Source organism: Diceros bicornis, chromosome 34 (genome assembly GCF_020826845.1).
Source record: "Diceros bicornis minor isolate mBicDic1 chromosome 34, mDicBic1.mat.cur, whole genome shotgun sequence".
Taxonomy (NCBI): domain Eukaryota; kingdom Metazoa; phylum Chordata; class Mammalia; order Perissodactyla; family Rhinocerotidae; genus Diceros; species Diceros bicornis.
In genome coordinates, this window is record NC_080773.1 from 27,676,576 (window position 1) to 27,701,456 (window position 24,881).

A 24,881-nucleotide genomic window follows, 5' to 3' on the forward strand; every position below is an offset into this window, starting at 1 on the left:
GGTAACTTTCCACGCTTAGAAGAAATTTACCATGGACGCAAAGAGGCGTCCCTGGTGAGGGCACAGATGATGTAGCACCCGTGATCCACAGAATTCACTCCCAAAGATATTCAGAGAAAGTAAAGACCTTCGTTGCACAGGCGGTAAGGATGGTGTAGTGAAAACGGTGTCTCCGGTCTCCCACAATAGTGTGGGACGCCTCCAGTCACAGACCCGCTAATCTGTGACACCGGGCAGGCGATACTGGAATGGGATTTTTCCAGCACTAACAAGCAACGAAGGTAAAGACGACAAAAGCCCTTATGGACTGGGCCTTTTATGACAAACTCCCCTGAGAACTTGGCACAGCCGGACAAAGAGACAGTTTGGAACCCCAGTCTACTCGACTGGCCACCAAGGTGCACCCCAGTAAATGCACCTTCCGTATGGTGGAGACCAAGGAGAAGATTCTCACTGGTCACAAAGCCAAGTTCTCAGGACACAGAACAAGACAGAGACTACTCTGGGAGGAAAAGGGATCAAGATCAAAACCAAGAGTACTCTACCAAATTTAAACCAAGAGTCACTAAAAGCACAAGAAACTAGTTTCCCAAATATTTTCTCTTGCCAATCTAAATTTAGAAAGAGAAAAAATTCTCACCATTTCCTTCCGCCGGGCTCCGCAGATAGAGATTCCGGGAGGCTGACGTGGTAAGAAGTCTTACCTTTTTGCCGGCTTTTGTCAGGCGTTCCCGTATCTCATCATCTGCAGTAGTCCAGGGAGAAGGCAGGTCTTCCAGCCAGAGAAGGCAACTTGCCAGCCACTGTGGCTCCTGGCTGGCTCGCCAAAACTGTCGGGGGAGAGGGAGAATCTCCCTCTGCCCTTTCCCTTAAGGTTCTTCTGGCTGGCCAAATAATCAACAAGACAGGTTAGCAGGAGAAAATAATACCAAGTTTAATAACATGTATACATGGGAGAAAGCAGGAACACTGCGTTTCTCAACACAATAGCAGAAATTCTCGTCTTAAATATCATTTTCAGCCAATGACAAAGGAGGATTTTGGGGGTGGGGGGAGTCAGTTACAGGAGATTACCACTAAAGCACAGTAAACAAGAGTAAGGTTTATTATGTAGCTCAAGGCCTCACCTTCCACATTGACAAGTCACTAGAAATGAGCTCATCCCCCTCTCTTCTCCAAACAGAGAGGGAGATACCTTTACAAATGGAGATTTCCCTTATAAATGTAAATGATTGTCTGGCAACTCTTCGCAGGGTCATCCAGAGAATGTGGCCAGAGAGACAGAACTTCTGATAAGAGGGGCTTGTTGGTGCCTTTCCTATTGTAACATTTACCGTACGTTATCTTTACAGCCATCATGATAGATCTGTTCCAGGAAGGAGCTACCATGTCAAATTCTTTAGGCAGTTAGTGGGGGAGGTCAAATGTCCCTAGAGAAGACAACCAAGGTAAAGAGATAGATTTCAGGGTGGCCAAATCTTGATCTCCCACATTATACATGGAAGGTAACATAAACAAGAATTTCTCGGTTATACATCAAACAAGTTTAGAGAGGCTGATGTTATCTATGTGTGGAGGGAGGCAAGGACCAGAGTCCTTAATTAGTCCCTCAGTCTCTAAGAAATGCAGCTGGGAAATGTGAGAGTGAGGTACCTCTTTATCTCTTCCTGTTGTGGATCTGTCCAGCTGGCGTCTTCAGTCATGAGGTGGGGGGTTGCAAGGTCATTTAGACACAGGCTGAAGATGGCCTGCACCGCTGCTTCACAGGAGAACATGGATTTTATTAAACTGACTTAAAGCCTACACAGTTTGCTTGCTAGACTTGCCTGTTAGACCAGGAGAGGGGTCCCAAAAACCTGTCCACAACATCCAAATCCAATATCCTTTCTCATTAACAGGGTATCACATTCCCATCCCAGAGATCATTTTCAGGATGGAAAAAGGAAAGGAGCCATGGATAGGGAAGGCCGAACTCCCACATCAGAGGCGTCAAGGTGAGTGACTATTACACTGGCACGTGGATACTTGGTGGGGTGGGTGGGGGGCGGCATTGTTCAACCTACCACACTTATCCATTCCCCTGTTATAGACATTTAGGTTGCCTCCTACTCCCAGTTTCTACAACTGACGCTTCATACATTATCTTGTAAACAATGTATAAGAATTTCTCAGAGGTGCGTACTCGGGTGGGATTGCCTGATCACGGGATGCAAGTATAATTAATTTGACTAAGTAAGCCATATTGCTCTTCAGGTGGGATACACAATCTCCACTCCCATGTAGGAATGCATACGGATTTCCACTTGCACATCTGGCTTGCCAACACTTAGCATTTATCAAATTTCACATTTATGGCCATGTGATAGGTGAAAGGGCTGTTTCATGTTTTAATTTCATTTTTCTTGTAACTACATTGTTAGAGGATCTCATTATATCTGTTATCTGATTGGGTTTTCCATGTGTGCATTGCTTTTGTCATTGTTTTCCCATTGTGTCCATGTACTTTTCTCAAGGCCTTTTTTCCTTTTTATTTGCCCCCTGAATTGATTGATTTTTCTTTTCTGTACTGGATCTTCTTTTTTCTTTTTCCCCTAATTGGGATGTCTCCAGCTTGGGGGTCTATACTTCCCTCTGGTCATCCCTTCAAATTGGAATCGCCCTAAAGGGACTTTCTATTCTGAACACTTAGGCCTCATATATTTTTCTGATGATCCCTATATCAACCCCTCCAGTCCTCATGCCTAATCTATATTCTGTTACCCTATTTAGCTACATGTTGGATGCTTCCTGTGAGATGACTCACTTCCTTTATTTTTGGGAGATCAGAAATTGGAATCATCACACGAATCAGAAATTCTTCTCACCTTATATATTTTATGAGATTCCTCTGTTTCTTAGCTCTTCCATCCCAGTCTTCTAATTTGTTATTTAGGAAATCCTACCATTGTTTTCTTTTTGCACATACAATTTAGTTGACCCTTTTTCTTAATCTCATTGGTATCATCAGAAGCCAGCTCCCTATTTTCTCATGCTCGGGTTATTTTGTTCCTAATGGGATTTATGGATTCCATTTGTTTATGAGTTCAGTTAAGATGCTGTTGACAGATTTTATTACCACAAAGATTGATACTGTTTCTTTTTTTCTCCGTAGACTTTGACGCAAAAATCGTTATTTCCTACTATGTAGGATTAACAAACACTTTTCAGTGACATTATCGTCATGGCCGCATATTTCCGATTTAAAAATGCACCTGAACAGTTTCATCACTCATCTTCCACATTGTTTTCATATATTTTTAATATCTACTATATAGACAGTATGTATATAATATATATTGGGTGGTCTAATATAGGATGGTCTGCTGTGCACATGGTCGGTTGACTACTTTGTACTCTCCCTACTTAATTTTCATTATGCCACTGTTAAACATGAGGAAACCATTCAGTATATAAAAATCATTGAGTTTCTGAAGATAGGCAGAAAATAATATTTTGCTCTATTTTAGAAGGAAATTTTAAGTATCTGCTGAAATTCAAAGGAACAGAGATTGTAATTGGATAGAGTGGATAGTGGCCTGAGATGTTAACATCATCAGCCTTTTTGTGTTAATCATGTCTGTTTAATGGAAGGCTACTCAAAAAATAAGTATCAAAATGGGGGACACAGTGCTTTTGTATTTCAGAGAAAAAGGTGTCACCCTAGAGGTGGAGTGATGTTGGGAGGTAATTTTAAGGGTCCAGTACTCCTAACTGCTCTATGAAGCAATTTTGGATTAGAACAAAGGAGCAGGAAAAGCAAGCTTAATGGGGATAGAAGACATGAGTATGTGCTTGGATTTTGGATATTGAACTTTTTTTGAAGCAGAATTGTTAAGCTATGTTGGAGAGTTATGGATAAGGTTTTCAGCACAGTTCTGATATTTTATATTGAATGTTTTTGGCAGTGATTTAAATGTCATCAGGTTCAGCAAAAGTTTTATGATCTAAACAAAGTAAAGAGTTAAAAATGTTCCAAGTCTATGCCTGGGAACCCAGAGTGTAAGATCCTCAGAATAAATGAAAGCCAATGTTTGGGTAAGATTGTGATATGAGAGTGAAAAATGAAACTGAAAAACCAGATAACCTGATTAACAAACAGGTAAAGGACTTGAATAGCCATTTCTCCAGAGATGATATACAGATGGCCAAAAACCATATGGAAAGGTGCTCAACATCACTAATCATTAGGGAAATGCAAATCAAAACCATAGTAAGATATCACCTCACATCCATTAGAATGGCTGCCATTAAAAGAAAAAATAACAAGTGTTGGCAAGGATGTGGACAAATTGGAATCTTCTGTGCACTGTTGGTGGGAATGTAAAGTGGTGCAACAGCTATGGAAAACGGTATGGTGATTCCTCAAAAAATTAAACATAGAATTACCATATGATCCAACAATTCTGCTTCTTGGTGTACATATCCAAAAGAATTGAAAGCAGGATCTTGAAGGGATATTTGCATACCCATGTTCATAGCAGCACTATGCACAATAGCCAAGAAGTGGAAGCAACCCAGTTGTCCATTGATGGATGAATGGATAAACAAAATGTGGTAAATACATACCATGTAATATTATCCACCCTTAAAAAGACAGGAAATTCTGACACATGCTACAACATGAATGATCCTTAAGAACATTATGCTAAGTGAAATAAGCTGGTCACAAAAAGACAAATACTGTGTGATGCCACTTATATAAGGTATGTAGAGCAGTCATATTCATAGAAACAGAAAGTGGAATGGTGGTTGCCAGAGGCTGAGGGGAAGGAGGAGAAAGGGTATTGTGTAATGGGTATAGAGTTTGACTTGTGCAAGATAGAAAAGTCCTGGAGGTCGGTTGCACAACATGAATGTATTTAACTACTGAACTTCAGGCTTAGAAATTGTTAAGATGGTAAATTTTATATTATGCATTTTTTACCACATCAAAAAAAAAAGTTAATGATAAAAATAAAAGGCATTCTCGTATTAAAAAAAAAGGAGTGAAAGATGTATGAGGGTTTTGGACAGGACAAGGGTCTGGAATACAGTTTATCCACGTGACTGAAAGACAAAAGAAACAAGATGTGATGGTCTTATCATACTTAGTATGTAAATCTCTGGTAGGATAAAGTAATAGTAAAATTTAGTCACTCTATTTTTTTTTTCTTTTCTTTTCTTTCTTTTTTTTTTTTTGAGAATCTGCTATGTTTTGTGTTTTATACTAGTAAATTGGATGATCAATGACTCCCATTCTTGGCCAAAAAAGGCTATATTAGGTAGCATAAAGCTGAAAGTTATAATAAAAAGACCAAGGTTCAGTAGAATAATTTCTAGAATAATTTCTTTCCTATAAAACAGTTGAAAAGAGCAGGACAGCAGGAAGCCTTACTTCTTGTATTCTTCAAGTGTCTTAAGTTTTCCCGTTGTCATTGTTGCACTGTCATTTATGATACTGTCGATCCGTGTGATTGAATGTGCGTTGCATGCAAAGCCAGGTTCCACTAGGCAGAAAAGGGGGGAGAATATTGAGAAGCTGTGATCTTACCACCCTGGCCCAGAAACAGTGCATAATGTTGTATGTACATTCCATCAGCAAAAACACAGTCTCACTGACACATCTCAATGCAAAGTAAGTCAGGAACTGTTATGTAGCTCGGTAGCCATGTACCCGGGCACAATTAACTTCTATGAGGAGGGTATTCTGGGGGACGGCTTGCTTGTCCAGTCTTCCAATGTACCTTTCTTGGTTTATGTCTATATTTCCAGGTTCAAGAAAACAAATTTCAGCTTCACAGAGAGTTGAGTTTGGGCATAGGTATTCTTTCCCTGCTTGGCCATGTCTGGATTGATGCTTTAATAGTTTTCCAGAGGATATATGGGGCTGATGGATTTGATATGGTTTCCAACAAGTGAGAGGAAGCTGGGAGATTAGTGACAATTTAGATCTGAAAGCTAATGAAGACCTATACTCTAAGCCCCCTCTTTCAAGCCTTGCCCCATAACATTTTTGTCTGTTTTATCCTGAATCACCCCACTAGGTCAGGGTATCAGTGGGTGTCTAGACCAGGTTGCCTTTGTTCAAATCTAATTTTACCCACAGGTAAGCAAAGTGATTTGGGCCAATTACAGGCATACCTCACAGATATTGGGTGTTCAGTTCCAGACCACAGCAATAAAGCGAATATTACAATAAAGCAAGTCACATGAATTTTTTGGTTCATATAAAAGTTACATGTACACTATACTATAGTCTATTAAGTGTGCATTAGCATTATATCTAAAAAACAATGTAGATAACTTAATTAAATACATTATTGCTAAAACATGCTAACTATCATCTGAGCCTTAAGCAAGTCATAATCATTTTGCTGGTGGAGGGTCCTATAAAAAATACAATATCTGCAAAGTGTGGTAAAGTGAAGTGCAATAAAACAAGGTATGCCTGTACTTAACCATTCTGTGCCTCCTTTTCTTCATCTGTAAAACAAGGATAAGTGTAGTTACCTTGTGGGGTTGTCATGAGGGGTAAATGAGTTTGTACGTGCATCATGTAGAACATTGGCACATGCTACATGCTATATAGGTGAGTGTTGGACATATAATAAGGACTGTGCGACTGTTTCATTATCAACATCATCACCACCATTATTATATGACTCAGCATTTTCGCTATGTTCAGTCTCAGTCAGCTCCATATGATTTCTCCTCTGTCCTCTGCTAACTGTTCATTGTGTCTATTTCATCTTCCCTTTCTCCTTCTAGAAGGGGAGTTTGGGCTTGAAACCCCACAACAGGAAATTTCTGAAAAAGCTTCATTTCACAGTGATATGGCAGCTGAAGTCACAAGAGATGGTTCATGGTGTTCCATTTTAAAAGAACTGTGGAAAGATGCTGACTGTACAAAGAAAGATCAGCAAAATCAAAATAAACCTTCACATCATGGGGCTTTCCCTAATAAGAAAATACTGAAGCCAGAGAAGGATTGTGAACATAAGGACCCAGGAAAAATCATTCACATGGGGCCCCACCATGTTTCTTCCCAAAAAAGACCTCATAAACGTTGCTCATTTGCAAAAAGCTTGAAGCCCAACCTAGAATTAAATCATCGACATCAAAGCAATACCACAAAACCCCTTGATGAGATTGTTGGATCTGGTCAGCTGTTCACCCATAGCTCTTCCAATACTAGCAGCAAGAATATTCATACAGGAGAGAACTTCTGTGAAGGTAATCAATGTACAAAAGTCCACAGCCATGAACAGTCACTCACACAACATCAAATTCACACTCGGGAGAAACCAGATAAATGTACCGAATGTGGAAGGAACTTCACTCAGAAGTCACACCTCCTCAAGCAACAGAGATTCCATAGTGTAGAAAACCTCCAGGAATGCACCAAATGTGGAAAAGCCTTCACCCCACAATTAAAACTCGATGTATATCTGACAGATCACGCAGGTAATGTACCTTATATATGTAAGGAATGTGGAAAGGTCTTTGTTCAGAAGTCAGAATTGATTACACACCAGAAAACTCACACCAGAAAGAAGCCCCATAAATGCCCTGAATGTGGAAAAACCTTTTTCCAGATGTTATCTCTCTTCAGGCATCAGAGAACACATACTAGAGAAAAACTCTATGAATGCAGTAAATGTGGGAAAGGCTTCTGCCAGAATTCAACCCTCAATATACATCAGAAAATTCATACTGGTGAACGACAGTATGCATGCAGTGAATGTGGGAAAGCCTTCACCCAGAAGTCGACACTCAGCTTACACCAAAGAATCCATTCAGGGGAGAAGTCCTATGTATGTATTGAATGTGGGCAGGCCTTCATCCAGAAGGCACACTTGATCGTGCATCAAAGAAGTCACACTGGAGAGAGACCTTATAAGTGCCACAACTGTGGGAAATCCTTTATCTCGAAGTCACAACTCGATATACATCATCGAATTCATACTGGGGAGAAACCTTATGAATGTAGCGACTGTGGAAAAGCCTTCACCCAAAAGTCACACCTCAATATACACCAGAAAATTCATACTGGGGAAAGACACCATGTATGCAGTGACTGTGGGAAAGCCTTCAACCAGAAGTCAATACTCAGCATGCACCAGAGAACTCACACTGGAGAGAAGCCTTACAAATGCAGTGACTGTGGGAAAGCCTTCACTTCCAAGTCACAATTCAAAGAGCATCAGCGAATTCACACCGGAGAGAAACCTTATGTATGCACTGAATGTGGGAAGGCTTTCAATGGTAGGTCAAATTTCCATAAACATCAGATAACTCACACTAGAGAGAGAACTTTTGCCTGTTACAAATGTGGGAACACCTTCATCCAGAAATCTGAGTTGATTACACATCAGAGAACTCATATTGGAGAGAAACCTTATGAATGCTGTGACTGTGGGAAATCCTTCAGTAAGAAACCACAACTCACAGTGCATCAACGAATTCACACAGGAGAGAGACCCTACGTATGTTCTAAATGTGGGAAGACCTTCAACAACAGATCAAATTTTAATAAACACCAAACAACTCACACCAGAGACAGATCTTACAGAAGCAGTTACTCTGCTGAAAAACTTTACCCAGAACTCAATTCCTAGTATGCAAAAGCATATTTATAAATGAAGCAAACTCTGAATTTCTTGAAGAAAAAAATTTCATAAGAGTCCGATCTAAGCATGTGAAATAAAATTCACACTTCAGAAAAACTCTAGGAACACACTGCGTGTCACAAAGTTACACATTAATTTACATGAGGGAAATTACTCAGAAAAGAACTTTTAAGTATGAGTGGAACTGTCTATATTTGTACTAGCTTCGTTAAGAATTATAAAATTACTCTGGGGAAGAAACCCTGACTAATGCATTGAGAAAAGTATTTCTATAGAAAGTAGTACAAGACAGATTGTTATCAGATTATTTATAGGAAAGTGTGGGAAATTAGATTAATTATAACCAATGTGCCAGCAAACTGAATGATGACCAGACAATATTATGTATGTACATTTATATGTGTATGCATATTTATATAGATATGCATGCATATATATGCTATGTCCTTAGTTCTGTAGTGTTTGCTACAGAATTCACTGCATAATAGGTGTAGATAGGTTATATATATATTTCTTAAAGAAGCTAATTGTGTTTATCAAATTTATTCCCTATTGAATATTTATATCCTGAGGTTGCACAGTCAGTAATTATTAATTTCTTTTTATATAGACACATGAATGTACACCTTTTTGGTAAATGCATAGATGTGATTCTGTGATGTATACTGGTCTTAGTGGAGTTTTTCTCTTCTTTCATGATTAGCTCAGCTCCACCCTCCCCTTTTCTTCAAACTCCACCATCTGTGGTGAGCCATTTTGTAGATAACTGGTGTCAGCCTTTTAGTATGGACTCTTTCATATTTTTACACAGACTTCTAATCATATACACCAGGAGTCAGCAAACTGTGACCATCAGCCAAATTTGGTCAGTCATCTGTTTTTTTAAATAAAGTTTTATTCGAACACATTCATATTCATTTGTTTATATATTGTCTTTGGCTGCTTTTGTGGCTCCAGTGGCAGAGTTGATTAACTATAGCAAAGACCATATAGCCTGAAAGCCGAAAATATTTATCATCTGGCCCTATACAGAAGAAGTTTACCAACACTTGTTATCCACACACACTCACTAATATGCTCATCATCACATAGCTATATAGGAACTCTTTCCTCATTGTTTTATAAATACCATCATATGCATGTGTGTGCATCTTGTTCTTTTCACTCTACATCTGTTCAATGGCTGCGTGGCATTCTATTGTGTGGACATGCTGTAATTTATTCAACCATCCTCACATTTTTTATTATTCCTTCCTTTCCCTACTTTATTTTGCTACAAGAAAGAAGCAGAATAGCATAATCTTTAAGTGCACAGGCCCAGGAGCCAGGTTCCTGTATTTGATTCTACATCAATTGGGCAAGTTATTTAACTCCTCTGTCCTGGTTTTCAAAAGGAAGATTATAATAGTGCCTACCTCATGAGTTTGCATGGGAAGTAAACAGGTGGGTGTGTGTGAAGTCCTTGGAACTGAAAGGAAAGAACCAGTGCATGGTGAATTTGAGTGAGACCCCATGTGAATGAATGAATAGAAATGAGAGGTTGGGAACTGGGGATGGCAGAGAAGAGAAGCACGTAAAATAAACTCTCCTTTAATAAGAAACCAGGTGGGATGGGTGAGAGGGTTGCCCTGCAGCCCTAATCTCAGGCATTCCGTTCCAGCCTCCAGTCACTCCTCAGCCTGGCATTGGGGCTCCTGGGGCTGGGGGGCTGATGTCCACAGTGAGGTTGGTGTAGAGGGGCTGCAGCTCCTTGGAGAGCAGCCTGTAGCCCAATGAGTTCAAGCCATCATGTCGCCACCTGCGGTGGATCCGGGCCAGAAGGCCAGGACTGGGAATAGGGGCAGGAGGGACAGCCGGATGAGCCCAGGGCTCAGGAACCACCCAGAGTGGCCACCCCCCTCCAACCCGACTCACGTTTGGAGGCTTTGCTTGTGGCTGGGGTCCTGCCCCTCCAGCATGTGGTAGCGGCCAAAGAGCAGATGGGGCCGTGAGAGGAGCATCCCACTTAGTTTCAGCCTTACAGGGGAGAAGGCAGGGAGGCCAGATGCCTGTCTTCTCTGAGAGGGTCCCCATGCCACACCCAGCCTCTCAGGCCAGGTGGCTCGTATCTCCCTCAATCCAGCATAGCTCAATTCCCCCCTAAGTCCAGGACAGCCTGTGTCCACCTCAATCCAGGGTAGCTCAGGTCCCCCCTCAGTCCAGGGCAGCCTATGTCCCCTACACCATGGAGGGACCTGCAGCCCCCTGTGCTAGGCTCCCTAGAGCAGGGCCCCCACCTGGCAGCGATGTCATCATCCTCACGCTCCCAGCCCCAGTATGTGTTAGGGAAGCCATTTATCCTCAGGTAGTGAATGGGGCGCAGAGCAAAGACCCCTCCAAGGTAGCCTCGGTAGGGCAGCCTGGAAAGGCAGAGAATTGGAAGCACAAAGAGTTTCAGGCAACAAGGGCCCTGGCTCTTTCCTGGCCAGGATCTCCAAGGTTTATTTCTGGGTTAGCCCTTCTCCACTCACCCCTGACCCCTAGGCAGTTCCCTTGCTTGGTCCTGGGGTAGCCCTCCCCCTGACCCTTGCGATCACCCCTCATTTGACCCTGGGATAGCCCCACCATGAATCAGGTGACAGGCCCATCTTGTGACTCCATTGATGGCCCCTTCTCCCCAAACCCTTAGGATAGCCCCTTCCTGACCCCTAGGTAGCCCCTCCTTGCATAAGTTCCCCTACTCTGACCTCTGTTAACAACCCCTCCACCTACCACTTTATTAAGTGCACCCTGACTCCCCCATTGATAACCAACCCCACCCCCACTTGATACCCACAGCCAAGAGGAAGGTTCTTCACTGTCTCCAAGGCCTTTCCCCAGGCCCCACTGTCCCCTCCCTGCCTCCGTCCCAGGGAACAGGGCTTAAACGGTACAGATGGGCAGAGTGAGGTCAAAGGAAGGGCAAGTCCTGGCCAACCGTCCCCCACAGGAGGTCCCCTCCCTCCACCTACTTGTAGTTGAACTTGTCGATGGCCACAGACACATGGGCAGGGAAGATGTCACAGATGTAGAGGTTACGGTCATCCTCTGGGAGTAGGTTCACATCGTGGAAGAAGACACAGTCCCAGTCCTCCTCCTGCATGGCCTCCCAGAACCCCACGTTGCGTAGCTTGCCCCGGTTGAAGGCAGTGTTGTTCACCTGGGGTGGACAGAGATGCTCGGTGCTGCCCTCACCAGCAGACAGTGGTGTTCACCCACCTACCAGGCCCATCCTCTCTCACCTTTTCAAGTGCCCTTCTCCTACTTGGAACCCCTTCTTATTCCTACAATGGAGCTAGAAAACCCAGACTTTTCCAGAAAAGTGCAGTTCAAAGGTTACTTGCCCTGGGAAACTTTTTTGGATCCCCATCCCCATCCTAGGCAGAGTCAGTAGCTTCAGCCTCTTAGCTCTCCCTCTTCAGCCATATTCAAGGTTCTCAAGAATCATCACCTTCAAGAAGCTATCTGAGGGAGGCAGAGATTAGGAGTGATCAGGGACCACCTGTGTCTCTGTTTCTATTCCTACTAAACAAAGTCTGGATTTGATGCTGAGGAATCATGACAGGGTTTGCCTCTCCTCTGCTCTTCTTTCTGCATCATTGTCTTCTTCATCATCATCACCACCTTAATCATTACCGTCATCACTGTTTATCATGTTCATCATCAGCATTACCACCATCATCACTATCTTCATCATCTTCAACACCATTAACATTATCACCTCACCTCCATCATCACTATTACCAACATCACCATCATGACCATCATCACCATCACCATCATCTTCATCATCATCATCATCACTATCACTTATTGAGCACCTACTATGTGCCAGGCATTGGCCTCACTGCTTTACATTCATTAACTCAATGAATCTTTCCCACAACCCAATGATGGAAGTGTTATTATCATCCCTGTCTCATGAATAAGAAAGTTCTCTAAGTTTATACATAGTAATACCGAGTAACAGTGTGTTGAATTCTTGAATGGATGGATAGAGGAGTAAATGATGGATCCCACACTCAGACCACACAGGTAGTAATGGGCAAGGCCAGCATTCAAACAAGCATCTAACTGACCCCAAGCCCAGGGGTAAATGCTTTAATTTACCCCTTAGCTTTATTGCCCAATCTGGCCAGCCCTGGTTTCAGAGAGGCCTAGACTCAGTGGGATCAGACCTTTCCCTCAGCCATTCAAGCTGATTCCAGACTCAGCCAGTCCAGCCCTTAGCTCTGAATTCCCCTAGTTCAAGTTCTTCTTGATTCATACATCCAGCCCTCCAGATACTCTCTGACCCAGACACTCTCAGCTCAGAGAGTGATGACATCAGCCCCTGACTCTCCAAAGCCACGTTCAGACCCCTCTGCCCTCTTGCCCCTGCCCATCCCCGTTCCTGCCGCACCTGGTTCACCACATAGATGGCATAGTGCAGTTGCTGGCGCTGTAGGAAGGGGTGCAGGTGGAAGAGCAGGTGCTGCAGGTTCTGGGCTTGGCCATAGTAGGGCACCACTACCGCCGTGTGGTGCCGTGTCCAGCAGTCAGGTGGCCGGTACTGGCCTCCCAGCTCCACCAGTGGGTTCTTTTCCACCACCTGCTCCATCGTCAGGTTTTCTGGGATCATCACCTTCAAAGGGCCATCTGAGAGAGGCAGAGGCCAGGGATGGTCAGGAACCTACCCCAGAAACCCCACAATCCAGCTGTACTGGGTTGTATCATATCCCCCACAAATTCATGTCCACCCAGAACTTCAGAATGTGACCTTATTTGGAAGTGGGGTCTTCATGGACATAACTGGTTAAAATGCTCTCACTCTGGATTAGGCTGGGCGCTCAATCCAATGACTAGTGTCTTTATAAGAAGGCCACGTGAAGACCCAGAGAGAAGGTGGCCATGGAGGCACAAATTAAAATGATGTGCCCACAAGCCAAGGAACATCAAGGATTGCCAGCAACCACCAGAAGCTAGGAGAGATGGATAGCATGGTTTCTCTCTGAGCCTCCAGAAGGAACCAACCCTTGTTAACAGACTTGATTTCAGACTTCTGGCCTCTGGAACTGTGAGAGAATACATCTCTGTGGTTTTAAGCACCCAGTTTGTGGTACGTTGTTATAGCAGCCCCAGGAAAATTGATATGCTAGTACAAATGGCTCTGAGCTGCCCCAGTTGGCTCAAAAATGTCCTGCCCTCCTGGTTGTCCCACCAGCTCTCAGTAGCTCTTTCTCTGATCCTTCCCTCATCTCTCCCCTGCCTCCCATGTTTCTCTCTTCCCTCCCTCAGCAAGCTCAGCATCTCCTGTTGCTTTTCTTCCTGTGGATGCCCATGGGCCTAAATCTGCCTCCTGAGCTCAAACCCCCACCTGCCTTTCAGATGTCTCCTCCTGGATGGTTCTCAGGCTGCTCACTCTTCCTGCATCTCAGACTGCCCTCCTTCTCAGTTCCCTCCCTCACTGATGGCTCCACTGTCCACCCCTCATCCCCAGCTGTGCCACCTGCCTCTCTGTGGTAGACCACAAGATAAGACCTCTTATCCAACCTGCTTTTTACAATGTGACTTTGACACTCCTCCTATTGAAAGTGAGATTGTGTCCCCGCTCCTTAAAATTGGTGGGCTTCTGTGACTGTGTCAATGAATGGAGTATGGCAGAAGTGACATTATTTGGCTCTTGAGGCTGGATCATAAGAGGCCATACCACTTCTGCCTTGTCTACATGAATACTTGCTCTTGAAGACTTCAGTTGCCATGTAAGCAATCTGTTCACTCTGAGGCCACCATGCTGTGAGGAAGCCTGAACTAGCCCACTGGAGAGTCTACACAGAGAGACCCTGAGATTACATGAAGAGAGTGAGGTGCCCAGCCAGCTCCTGAGTGCTTCAGGCCCCTGCTGGTCTAGCTCCAGCCACATCTCACTGCAACTGCATGAAAGACCCGGACCACAACCACCCAGATGAGCCCTTCCCTAAATTCCTGACCCGCATAAACGTTAAGAGGTAATGATTGTTTAAAGACACTAAGTTTTGGGGTGATTTGTTATGATACGGCAGGAGACCACCAGCAAGCTCTCCATCACCCCCAGCCACCAGGCCCACTGCCTTCTGCTTCCAGGTTCTGTCCCACTCCTCAGGGATTCCTGCCAGCTCCTCAAAGCCTCAGTTGGGGTTGGGGGTGTAGGAGGCCCCTATAAGCTTACTGATGTAGGGTGAGATGATGGGGCAGTTGGGCAGATCCTCCTCACTGATGTCCATAGGTTGGATCTGGCTGAGGTTGGAGTACACGTCCTGGTAACGGATTCCTGGAGGGGAGATCTGAACCAAAAAGGGCAGCTCTTCTCTCCTTTCTGGCCTTTCTTGGATTAGGAAGTGCAAGAAGGAGGTGAAGCTGTGGTGGTGGCGGTTTTGGTACAGAAATGCGCCCATAAGCAGCAGTTGTACCACCAGAAATAATAACAGGAGCCACCTCTGCTGTTCCATTCTGGGAAAGGAAAGAGAAGGTCATTCCTCCCATTTTGCAAAGCCCTCACCTTTGCCCCACGTGGCTCAATCCCAGTCTCTGGCACCCATCCTTCCCTGACTGGCTTTGCACAGAGGGGAGACCAGAATGAGAGACTGGCTGAGGCCCCTCAAAGGCACACGACCTGGGTGAAGAACCTGGCTCGTGCACATCTCCAGCCTCATCTCTTCCAGCCTGGTCCTCTCCAAACCCTCTGGTCACACTGGATGCCAGCTGGGCTGCTCCCCCGGGCGAGTGACTTAATCTCTAAGGCTCCATGTCCTTGTCTATAAAATGGAGCTTATAGCTGGATCAGGCTCATTGGGTTGTTGTGGTAGGACATGCAATGAGCACAGGTCAGGGTGTGACACAGACTCAGCATCATTCCAGGAGCAGGTTCTCTCATATCTCCAGCATCCTGTGTGGAAGAGACCCACCCCATTCCTGCTCATTCTGGGTGCCCTTCCCTTCCCTGCCACAAGCAGCAAGTAGCACCTAGTGCCTTCCACAGCCTTTGTATCTCCCTCTGCCACTATCTGATCATCCTGGATTGTGACTGTCTGTTCAACCTCCCCCATCAGACTAGGGGCTTGCAGGGAGCAGGGTCCAGGATTGACTCATCTCTGGGTTCCTGGCATTTCCCAGCACAGGAGGCCCCAGGAAATGGATGATGAATGAGTGAATGAATGAAGGGATGAATCCAGATAGATGCTACTCTCTACCTGATAAACTCCTACTCGTCCTTCAAGAGCCATCACAAGCGTTCCTTGACTAGGGAGTCTCCTCCAAGCCCTTCACTCTCGTCTACACTCTGGGGTCTCCTGGGCCCTGGTATCTCTGCTGTCACAGCTCTGGTCACCAGAACTGGAGTGACCTGTGTCCAGGTCTCTCCTTCCCCAGCCTGGGAGCCCTGCGAGGGCAGACCTTGGGCATGACTCACTTAGGGGTCCCCATGTCGCCCCTAAGAAGGTCTAGTGTTATGAATATTTATTTATTCATCTATATTTACTAAGCACCCACACTGCGCCAGGCATGACTGTGGGAACCAAGGAAATAGCCAGAAACAAAACCAACAAAAACCTCTGCCCCCATAAAACCAGAAGAAAGGCAGGAAAATAGACAATTTCGGAGAGTGATAAAAACTTATAAATAAAAAGCGTAAAGAAGGAAAAGAAGTTAAGAGTAAAGAAATGGTGGGAGGCTCTTTCTGCGAGTGTGGTGGAGGAGGCAGCCATGGGAAGTGTTTCTGGCAGAGGGAACAGCAAGTGTAAAGGCCCTGAGATAGGAAGGGGGAGAACATTGGAAAGAATGGTATGAAAGAAAGTCAGAGTGGTGACCAGGGCTACATCAGGGTCTTCCAGGTCATGATGAGGGAGTGGGGAAGTGATATGATTTGACTCACATATTTAAAAGATGGCTCTAGAGACATTTTTGATTGTCATGACTGGTGGGGGGTGGGTGTTGCTGGCATCTGGTGGGTAGAGGCCAGGGATGCTGCAGAACATCCTACAGTATACAAGACAGCCCCACCCACACCCCACCAAAGCAAAAGATGTCAATAGTGCTGAGGTTGAGAAACTGCTTGACAGGCAATGAGAAATGTTCACCGAAGGAAAGTGACCTGGAGGGGAAGAATGACTCTGTCTCTCTCTTTCTCTGTCTGTCTCTGTCTCTCTCTCACTCTTCCTCCCCCACCCCCAAGAAACTTCTTGGCCTTGAGGCCTCAGGTGGTGTCAGCATTGCTCCCGAAGAAGGACCAGGGAGCGTTCTGAATTCCTGCTCTTCCAAAGACTAAGTGAAGGCAAGGACTGATACATGGACCCTGAAGGCTTGCCTCTGGCTGTTGTGTGAAGAAGGAATCCTGGGATTATTTTTTTCTGTGCTTCAAGGGCTCCTAGCGGATGCATGATGAGTCATTTTGAATTTACACTTGGAGAGATGGGTGCTATATTTACAGTGGAAAACTGGCAATCTTGGGAAAAGATGGAAGAGAATGGGATGAGTTCAGGAGCTCTATTCTCCAGTTTCATCCGAGGGGATGCCTTTAAGCTGGAAGCAAATGGGTCCCGTGAACAGAAATAAGTAGGACTTGTGCTGGTCATGCTGGTCCCAAGGATCATTCTGAAGCCAAAGGTGAAGAATATGAATAGATGCATAAATGGGCTTATCAAAAGTCACTGAAAAGTTACATACCAGCTGGTGTCCTTGTCACTAAATCGGCAAGTACAATTTTAGATGAACTAGAAAAATCTCATTACAGAAGCAGGCTCAACATCGAATCTCAAACATGAGGCAAGACAGAACGTGATCAGGGATAGAAAATCCTTAAATTGTAGAGCATTGAGGAAACAAGAATCCAATTTCAGTAGCAAATTCTCTGTTGAATAAAGAACTACCTTCCTTAAGGAAGGAAGAACTACCTGCTGGTAGAATTTCTCCCAGCTCTTCAGCTGGAAAGGCAGCTTATGAAGGAAGAATATTTCATAGAATACCATCCAGGCTTTTGAGTGGCATTCCTAGATCAGACACCTCCCCTTTAAGCAAAATGAGATGAAACTAGACCCCAACAGATATGGTGGCCATGCACTCCATTCATAGAAGACAATCGTCAAATACAACTCGGAAACTTCAGCTGGATTTGGTGTTGCTCTTTGGAGACCAAGACCAGTCTTTGAAATATCCCAGTAGAATTGGCCCAGTGACAATTTATGGACGTGTTTTCCAGGCTGAAACTAGCAGGGCTCATGATAATCCCTATTTCCCAGTTGTGAATGCTGCAGGTTTGGGCCACGCCTGAGTTATGCCACACTGGCCAGTGTCCAGCTGCTCTGTAAACAGAACGTGCCAACAAAACCTCGATGGTGACTCTGTTTCCCTTTCCTGGGCAGGTGGTCGGTGAGCTTGGAGGAGTGATGAGTCTTAGATGGTATATGTGATCTCAGGAGCTTGATTCTTCACGCAGGAGTCGGATGTATCTGGTGGTTTCTGTGGAGCCACCAACAGAGTGAGTGTGTTGGTTACACATTGTCCACCATGGGGCCACCCAGACTCACATTTCCAGACTTCCTTCTCCTCACGCTGGGACAGGAAAGGCTGTTGCTATTGAAAGTGTGATTTGTCTCCTGGAGAACTCAGAAAAATGATCCCTCTGACTCCACAGGAAACAAGAGAGGCATTTTAGGGCCTGAGAGTTTTGTAGATTTCAACAAATGATTATTTCTTTATTCCTCATTTTATGATTAATTTCTATTGCAACTATAGGATTATAACTTAAGACACAGTGCTACTGTATTTGGGGCTCTTGATGGTGAAAATTTAATTATAAACAATGGTTTAAAAAGAAAGGAACTTGACAGTATAATCAGGTGACCATAGGTGTGGAAGCATAAGAGTATGTTCTCGTTACTTCCTCAAAAAAATAAAGACTCATTGTACTACTGTTGAAAGGTGCACCCAGTATGATAAAATCAATTATATATTTTTGTGTTTCCCATAAGATTTCAAGAAAAAAATTCTGTCTTAAGCTAGCAGCAACTCTCATACATGTTACAGGATTCAAATTATCACAGCGTACACCCACATTTTCCAAGTGACATGGGACTGTTTTGTTTAATGTTATATTTTCATTTATAGAAAGCATGCTCTTTGACTGCCATGATGTGCTTGTACATCCCTTTAGGAGCCTCTAGGAGGGTCTCCCCACAAAGAGTCTGGACTCCCTGGTTCCCCTCGGAAAGTGGCCCCTTCATCCTTGGCAGGTTCCCAACACAAGCCCCCCCCCACCCCAGCTCTGTTTTTTTGAGTCAGGTTGAGGGAGGCCGTGGTAGACGGGAAGAGCCTAGTGCTCTCTGCCTCAACCCGGGTTTAGCACGCCCCTCTTTTCAATGAAAAAGGAGAGGTCGGGGCAGCAGGGGCCTTTGGCTGATCTAAGTCACCTGCTATAGACTCTCCAAGGCCCACACTATCCTGAACACACATCGCAGACAAGAAGGAAGTGGTGGAAACCAAACCATCCAGAAGCCCCTCTTTCCAAAGAAAATGTAATGTTAGAAATGAGTTTCTTCTCTAAGAATGAAACCTATTTTTTTCATCAGGAAAATCTCTCTCTAGCTGAATCTGTCAGGCTCAGAAATACATGCCCCAGACCAGATTGTGCTTTTGCTCTGAGACAATCCCTGAACTTCCTGACCCCCGAGAAGGTACGAAATGTTTTCTGGGTTGTGGAACCTGTTTTACCTAACAAAGCTGGGGTCTTCCTACTGGGATATGCACACAAGTGTCTGAAGATTCCCTGCATGGTGTCATGTATTTCTGTTCTACTCATTTCTGTTAAGGTGAAACTTGGCTCACGTTGGGATGTTCTGTATTCATAACATCCAAAACATTATAAGTTAGTGAAGCTAATTTTTTTTTTAACTGGAATGTTTTCAGTCATAAATTTTTCAAGTTACGCTGGATAAAATACCCAGGTAAAAATTAATGATCTCCATTAGAACTACTGCGCATTATTCTTTAAGATAATTAAAACCTATTTAATTGAGTCAGGTCATGAAATATTTATTCCATTAACAGCCAGTCCTCTTCTCATGTCACCTTATAAAATGTATAATGTTTTCTGCCTCCAAGTAACAACAACAAAAACTTTAATGTTGAAAATTTCAGGTGTCAAAATGAGTGAGGTGGTGGGACAAAGTTTTTCAGAATGGTTTTGAGGTCTCCCAAGCAAATGTTTCAAGATGACTATTACACATACACACACACACATTCTCTCTCTCTCTCTCTCAGACCCCTTATGTCTCAGCTAGTTTCAAGATTTATGAAAAATTGTTTTAATAATTTCCTAAATCATAGAGGCTAGTGGGGAAATTCATTTATTGGATCAGAAGTACATGTATTAAGCTTCTTGGTTAAGGTCCCTTGTCCTGGAGAGTGGGACATGGTGACTTTGCTATTTGCTGAGACTTTCTTGTGGTCTAGAGCAGGGCTGTCCAATACAATGCAAATCATAGATGTAATTTTAAATTTTTATTCGCCACATCTATAAAGTAAAAATAAACAGGTACAAATAATTTTAACATTACACTTAACTCAATATGTCAAAAATATATAATCAAGATAAAAAATTATGAGTGAAATATTCTGCATCCTTCTTCCACATAAACTCTTCTAATCTGGTATGTATTTTACATTTACAGCACAGCTCAATTCAGACCAGCCACAGCTCAAATGCTCACCAGCCACATGTGGCCAGGGGGTGCCATATTGAACAGCCACACGTAGGACATCTGTATATAGTCCCTGTGTGCCTGGCAAAAATCTGTATTCTCAAATCATTAGGTACAGGGTTGTTTCTGTCCGTTACTTCAAGCTTGTTAGTGTCTTTTTCAAATTTTCCATAGCTTTATAGTTTTCTTTCTACTTGATTAATTACTGAGAGAAATGTATTGAAATGTTACAGAGCTTCTGGAATGTGTCAATTTCTTCTTGTCATCGCTTTAGCTTTAGCTTTATTTCTTTGGAGACTATGTTGTTAGGTGCATCCAAGTTTACAAGCGCTTTGTCATCCTGGTTATTCCTTTTCATTTGTGATGATACTTTGTGACTGATAGTGCTTGTTGACTCAAAATCTATTTTGTTTTGTGGTTAATGTAGCTAAACTTAGATTTCTTTGAGTTATTTTCCTGGTATATCTTTTGCCGCCCTTTTACTTTCACACTTTCTGAGTCTTTAATCATTAAATGTGGGTCTCGTGTACATAGCACATAACATTTTTTCCTTCTTATCTCTCCTGGTGATAGAGACAGTTTTGCTAGTTCCTATTCTTTCCACAACAAATCTTATTTAAAAACATATTTGTTAACAATTTACCCCATCTAAACCAACACTAAGCTTTTAGGTTTTATTGACGAATATATTCCACAAAGGGAGTCCTGACATTAATCAAATACTTCCCCGGTGCTGGCCCATTTCAACCTCAAACCCACCCTTTGATTTCATAGATAAGAACACTATAGCTCAAAGTCACTCAAGTGTAAGAAAAGAGCATGAATTTGAGTCCAGGCCTGCGTGTGTGACTCAAAAGTTCTTTCCACTGCCTGGTTGAGGGTGTCTTGGGGGACAAGGGTGGTAGAGGTCAGGGAAGGCTTCCCCAAAACAGTGGCCTTCTGGGTAGGTCCTGAAGGACAAGCAGGCATTCAATCCCATGCCAAGTGGAGGAAGGGCATTCTGGGCAGAGAGGTGAAGGCACCAGAGAGCCTGGTGTGCTTAAGTAGCGGCAGTAATGGAAACTAATATCTATGGAGTGCTTACTATGGGCCAAGAGCTGTTCTAAGCACTTGACAACTATTATCTCTTCTCACCCTCAGCACTACTGACATTTTGAGCAAGTTAGTTCTTTGTTGTGGGGGCTGTCCTGTGTGTCAGAGATTTAGTAACACTGCCAGCCTCTACCTACTGGATGCCAGTACTCCTCAACTCCAGTTGTGACAACCAAAAATGTCTCTGCTGAATGTCCCCTGGGGGTTGAAATCATCCCAGATTGAGAACCACTGCTCTAATCCTTTGAAGGTTGTACTATAATTATCTCTATCTTACAGGGGAGGAAATGTAACTTGTGCACAGTTACACAACTAGGATGGTAGTCCCAGGATCTGAACCAGGCCACCTCCGTCCTTAACCACCATATCTCATGGCAATAGTTTCCTGCCTAAGCTTTGTGTTCACTGGGGTGTAAATAACAGTAGGAGACAAGAAAGGAGAGGTAAGCTGGGAGCAGCTCAGGAAGGGCCTGGAATACCTCTCCTGCTCTGTACCAGGCCTTTTGCCCAGCAATGCTAGGGAGCCAGATTCAAATCCAACCAAACCCTCCCTCAAGGAGCACCCAACCCAGAGACACTGAAACAGTCAGACAGCCACAGCCCAAGGTGACAGGGCCTCTGACAAAGTGAGGGGCCAGGGGCATGGGAGCCCACAGGTGGTTTGTTAATCCAGTGCAGGGGAGGAGGGGTCCTGTAGACTTCCTGGAGGAAGTACATCCAAGAAGCTACCTGGATGAGAAACAGGAACCAGTGTGGTGGAGAAGACGGGTGAGGGAGGGAGAGTCTTCAGGAAGAGGAGACAGCACACACAAACACCGGGCAGAAAAAGTTATTTCGCTGGGAAATGTGGGGACCTGCCAGAGGTTCAGTGGTGAGAGATGAGGCTGAAAAGTCATCAGGGGCCAGGTCGCAAACACCAGGCCGAGGGACTCGACTTTTACCCTGTAACCAATAAAAAGCTACAGGCAGTCATCTGCCCTCTCCAGAAGCCCCCTGACACCAACTCAGTCTTTCCCCTAGAATATTAAGTGAATGTGTTGCAACAAATGAAATGTAAAATGTTTGCAAAGCATCCATGAGAAACCTCTCCCCAAACTGTGCCAGCTTGTTGATGAAGGTGGCCACTAAGGACTAGAGGAACTGGCCCAGTTCTCAACACTGCCAATTATTGCTGCCCCAAGGAAGAGACATAAGGAACCTAAACACTGCCCCTCACACCATTTTTACAGCACTGGTCTGAATGCTTTACCTATATTAACTCATTCAGTTCTCCCAATAATTGCTATTATTATCCCCACTGAACAGATGAGGACACTGAAGCTCAGAAAGGTTAAGTCCCTTACTCAAAGTCACAGAGCTAAGCAAGTGGTGCAGAGTGTCACCCAGGCCAGCTGGCTTTCACATCCTCTTTTCTTCACTGACACCTAATTTGAGGTAAAGCTTCTTTTTACTAACTTCTCACTCAGAAGTCTGTGAGTGGTGTTGAGATCTGCTTAAATATTTAATTAAAGAAACTTTCAAAGCAGGACACTAAAACTGACACAGAGACACCTGAACTTGTATACTAGTTTTTGGGTAGAAAATCAAGGTACAGCAGAACACCACTTAGGCCAGGGTTCGTCAGCCTTGGCATTATTATTATCATTTGGGGCCGGATAATACTGTTGTGGGAGGGCATCCTGTGCACAGCATGTTTTGCAGCATCCCTGGCCTCTACTGACCAGATGCCAGACACCCCTGCCACCATCCCTCAGGTGTGACTCGATATTGCCGAATGTTTTCTGGGGACAAAATCACCCCACCTGAGAAGTGACTTAGACCATCTGTAGGTTGCCTGTGGTTTTGAAATCCCCATCTCACTGCTTGCTTTAAAAGAAAACTTAAGCCTGGCTCGAAAAGGAAGCCATCTTTGTTTTTTGTTTGTTTTTTTGTGAAGAAGATCAGCCCTGAGCTAACATCCATGCCAATCCTCCTCTGTTTGCTGAGGAAGACCGGCCCTGAGCTAACATCTATTGCCAATCCTCCTCCTCCTTTTTTTCCCTTTTTCTCCCCAAAGCCCCAGTAGATAGTTGTATGTCATAGTTGCACATCCTTCTAGTTGCTGTATGTGAGACACTCCCTTAGCATGGCCGGACAAGCAGTGTGTCAGTGGGCGCCAGGGGTCCCAACCGGGCTGCCAGTAGCGGAGCACACGCACTTAACCGCTAAGCCACGGCCCTGCCCCAGGAAGCCATCCTTGATGATGAGCATTAAACAAGATGAAAATCACGGAAGTTTACTGTTTGGTCAATAAACACTTTCCATGATAACTCATTTATCCTCACAAACACTCTGTGAGACAGGTCCTATTATTATCATCCCCATTTTACAGATGAGGAACGTCAGATGGTGCGGTCCGGCACAAGCTAACTGCTCTTTAAGTGCCGTTAACAGTGTCCTGGTTAGCAGCACTTGTAACATCTGGGTTCCTGCAGCCCCTGACGTCTGGTACCTCCACAGCAAGCTTTATCATACCTATCTTCCCAGGGCCTGACATACCTGTTTCCCAGAGGACAGGGCCTGGCACACAGGAAGCTCAGGAAATGACTGTTAAATGAATGAGCCCAATGACCAGGGTTCAACCTCGCGACAGATTCAGACACCCAAATGCCCCCCATCCTCCTTCACTCTCCATCCTCGCTATCAAGGGCCTCATAGGGGTCGGGACAAAAGGATCTCAGAATATAACATGCAGGAGACGGGGCAGTCTGGGGGCTGGAAGGAGGCTGAGGGATTGGGCCTGGAGAGCAGGGCTCTGGCTGACTCTTGGGAAGATGCTCCGGTTTTTGGTTTCGGGGGCTTGTGCCCCGGGGAACTATGTCTCACGGGTCTCACCTGCCCTCCATCCCGAGCTCTGCCTTCAGCTTCACCAAGCAGGACGCGTGCGCATTCGTCACTGACCCCAACCAGCGCATAACTGCTCACCGGGTTCACGCCCCGAGGCACGCGTAGAGAACGGCAAACCGCTACCGATCTGCTCCGCGCACGCACAGCGCCCCCAGCCCGACAGCCGCGGGCCTGGGCCTGGGCGCGCCCCCGCTCCCACGCCTCTGGGGGCGCGCAGAAGCCCGCGCTGTGTCCCCTGGCCACGCGGCCCAATCCTTGGAGCCTGTCCAGCGAGCGCATTAGCTATCCCTTTCGCAACTCCAATCCTTTCTCTCCCCACCCCGACGCCTCTCCATCCGCACCATAAACTCTATCATACTCCCACAAGAGCAGAAAATCTGAAAAACATCCATCGCGTCTTTGGAACAAACCACACAGCGCGCAGAAGCGCACAGAAAACGGGACACCGCCCCTATTTCTGCGCAGGCGCAGAGGGGAAGCGAGCCAGACTGGCCCGCAGTACTCTGGGAGCCGTAGGCAGAGAGCG

General features: G+C 44.7%; 2 protein-coding genes across 7 annotated transcripts in view; one reads left to right on the plus strand and one right to left on the minus strand.

The window, feature by feature from the left end:
• Window positions 1-9,555, plus strand: part of ZNF175 (zinc finger protein 175) — a 28,353-nt gene extending 18,798 nt beyond the window's left edge. For all 4 annotated transcript variants that reach the window (XM_058530041.1, XM_058530045.1, XM_058530044.1 and 1 more), the window contains 2 exons: window positions 1,899-1,994; window positions 6,787-9,555. In XM_058530041.1, coding sequence (XP_058386024.1) covers window positions 1,899-1,994; window positions 6,787-8,636 — 1,946 coding nt within the window. In that variant the 3' untranslated portion in view covers window positions 8,637-9,555. The remainder of the gene's footprint in view (window positions 1-1,898; window positions 1,995-6,786) is intronic.
• Window positions 9,556-10,209: 654 nt separating this feature from the next.
• On the minus strand, window positions 10,210-24,816 carry LOC131397276 (beta-1,4-galactosyltransferase 3-like). Of its 3 annotated transcripts, XM_058530046.1 has the most exons (7): window positions 24,344-24,816; window positions 14,854-15,134; window positions 13,069-13,304; window positions 11,639-11,826; window positions 10,925-11,047; window positions 10,563-10,664; window positions 10,210-10,476 (listed from the first exon to the last, which is right to left on the minus strand). In XM_058530046.1, the coding sequence occupies exons 1-7, from the start codon at window positions 24,421-24,423 to the stop codon at window positions 10,323-10,325; spliced, it is 1,164 nt and encodes a 387-aa protein (XP_058386029.1). In that variant the 5' UTR covers window positions 24,424-24,816; the 3' UTR covers window positions 10,210-10,322. The 3 variants fall into 3 exon arrangements, with proteins under 3 accessions (XP_058386029.1, XP_058386030.1, XP_058386031.1); XM_058530047.1 differs by lacking the exon at window positions 10,925-11,047; XM_058530048.1 differs by lacking the exons at window positions 10,563-10,664; window positions 10,925-11,047.
• Between the last annotated feature and the right edge of the window lie 65 nt (window positions 24,817-24,881).

What these genes read in the sequence shown, in the direction of transcription:
- LOC131397276 (XM_058530046.1), bottom strand. Translation starts at nt 24,423, where the DNA reads ATGCGCTGGTTGGGGTCAGTGACGAATGCGCACGCGTCCTGCTTGGTG. An exon ending in CCATCTATGTGGTGAACCAG is followed by an intron (nt 11,827 to 13,068) that starts GTGCGGCAGGAA and finishes TGTCCACCCCAG; the next exon opens with GTGAACAACACTGCCTTCAA. An exon ending in GATGATGACATCGCTGCCAG is followed by an intron (nt 10,665 to 10,924) that starts GTGGGGGCCCTG and finishes CTCCCCTGTAAG; the next exon opens with GCTGAAACTAAGTGGGATGC.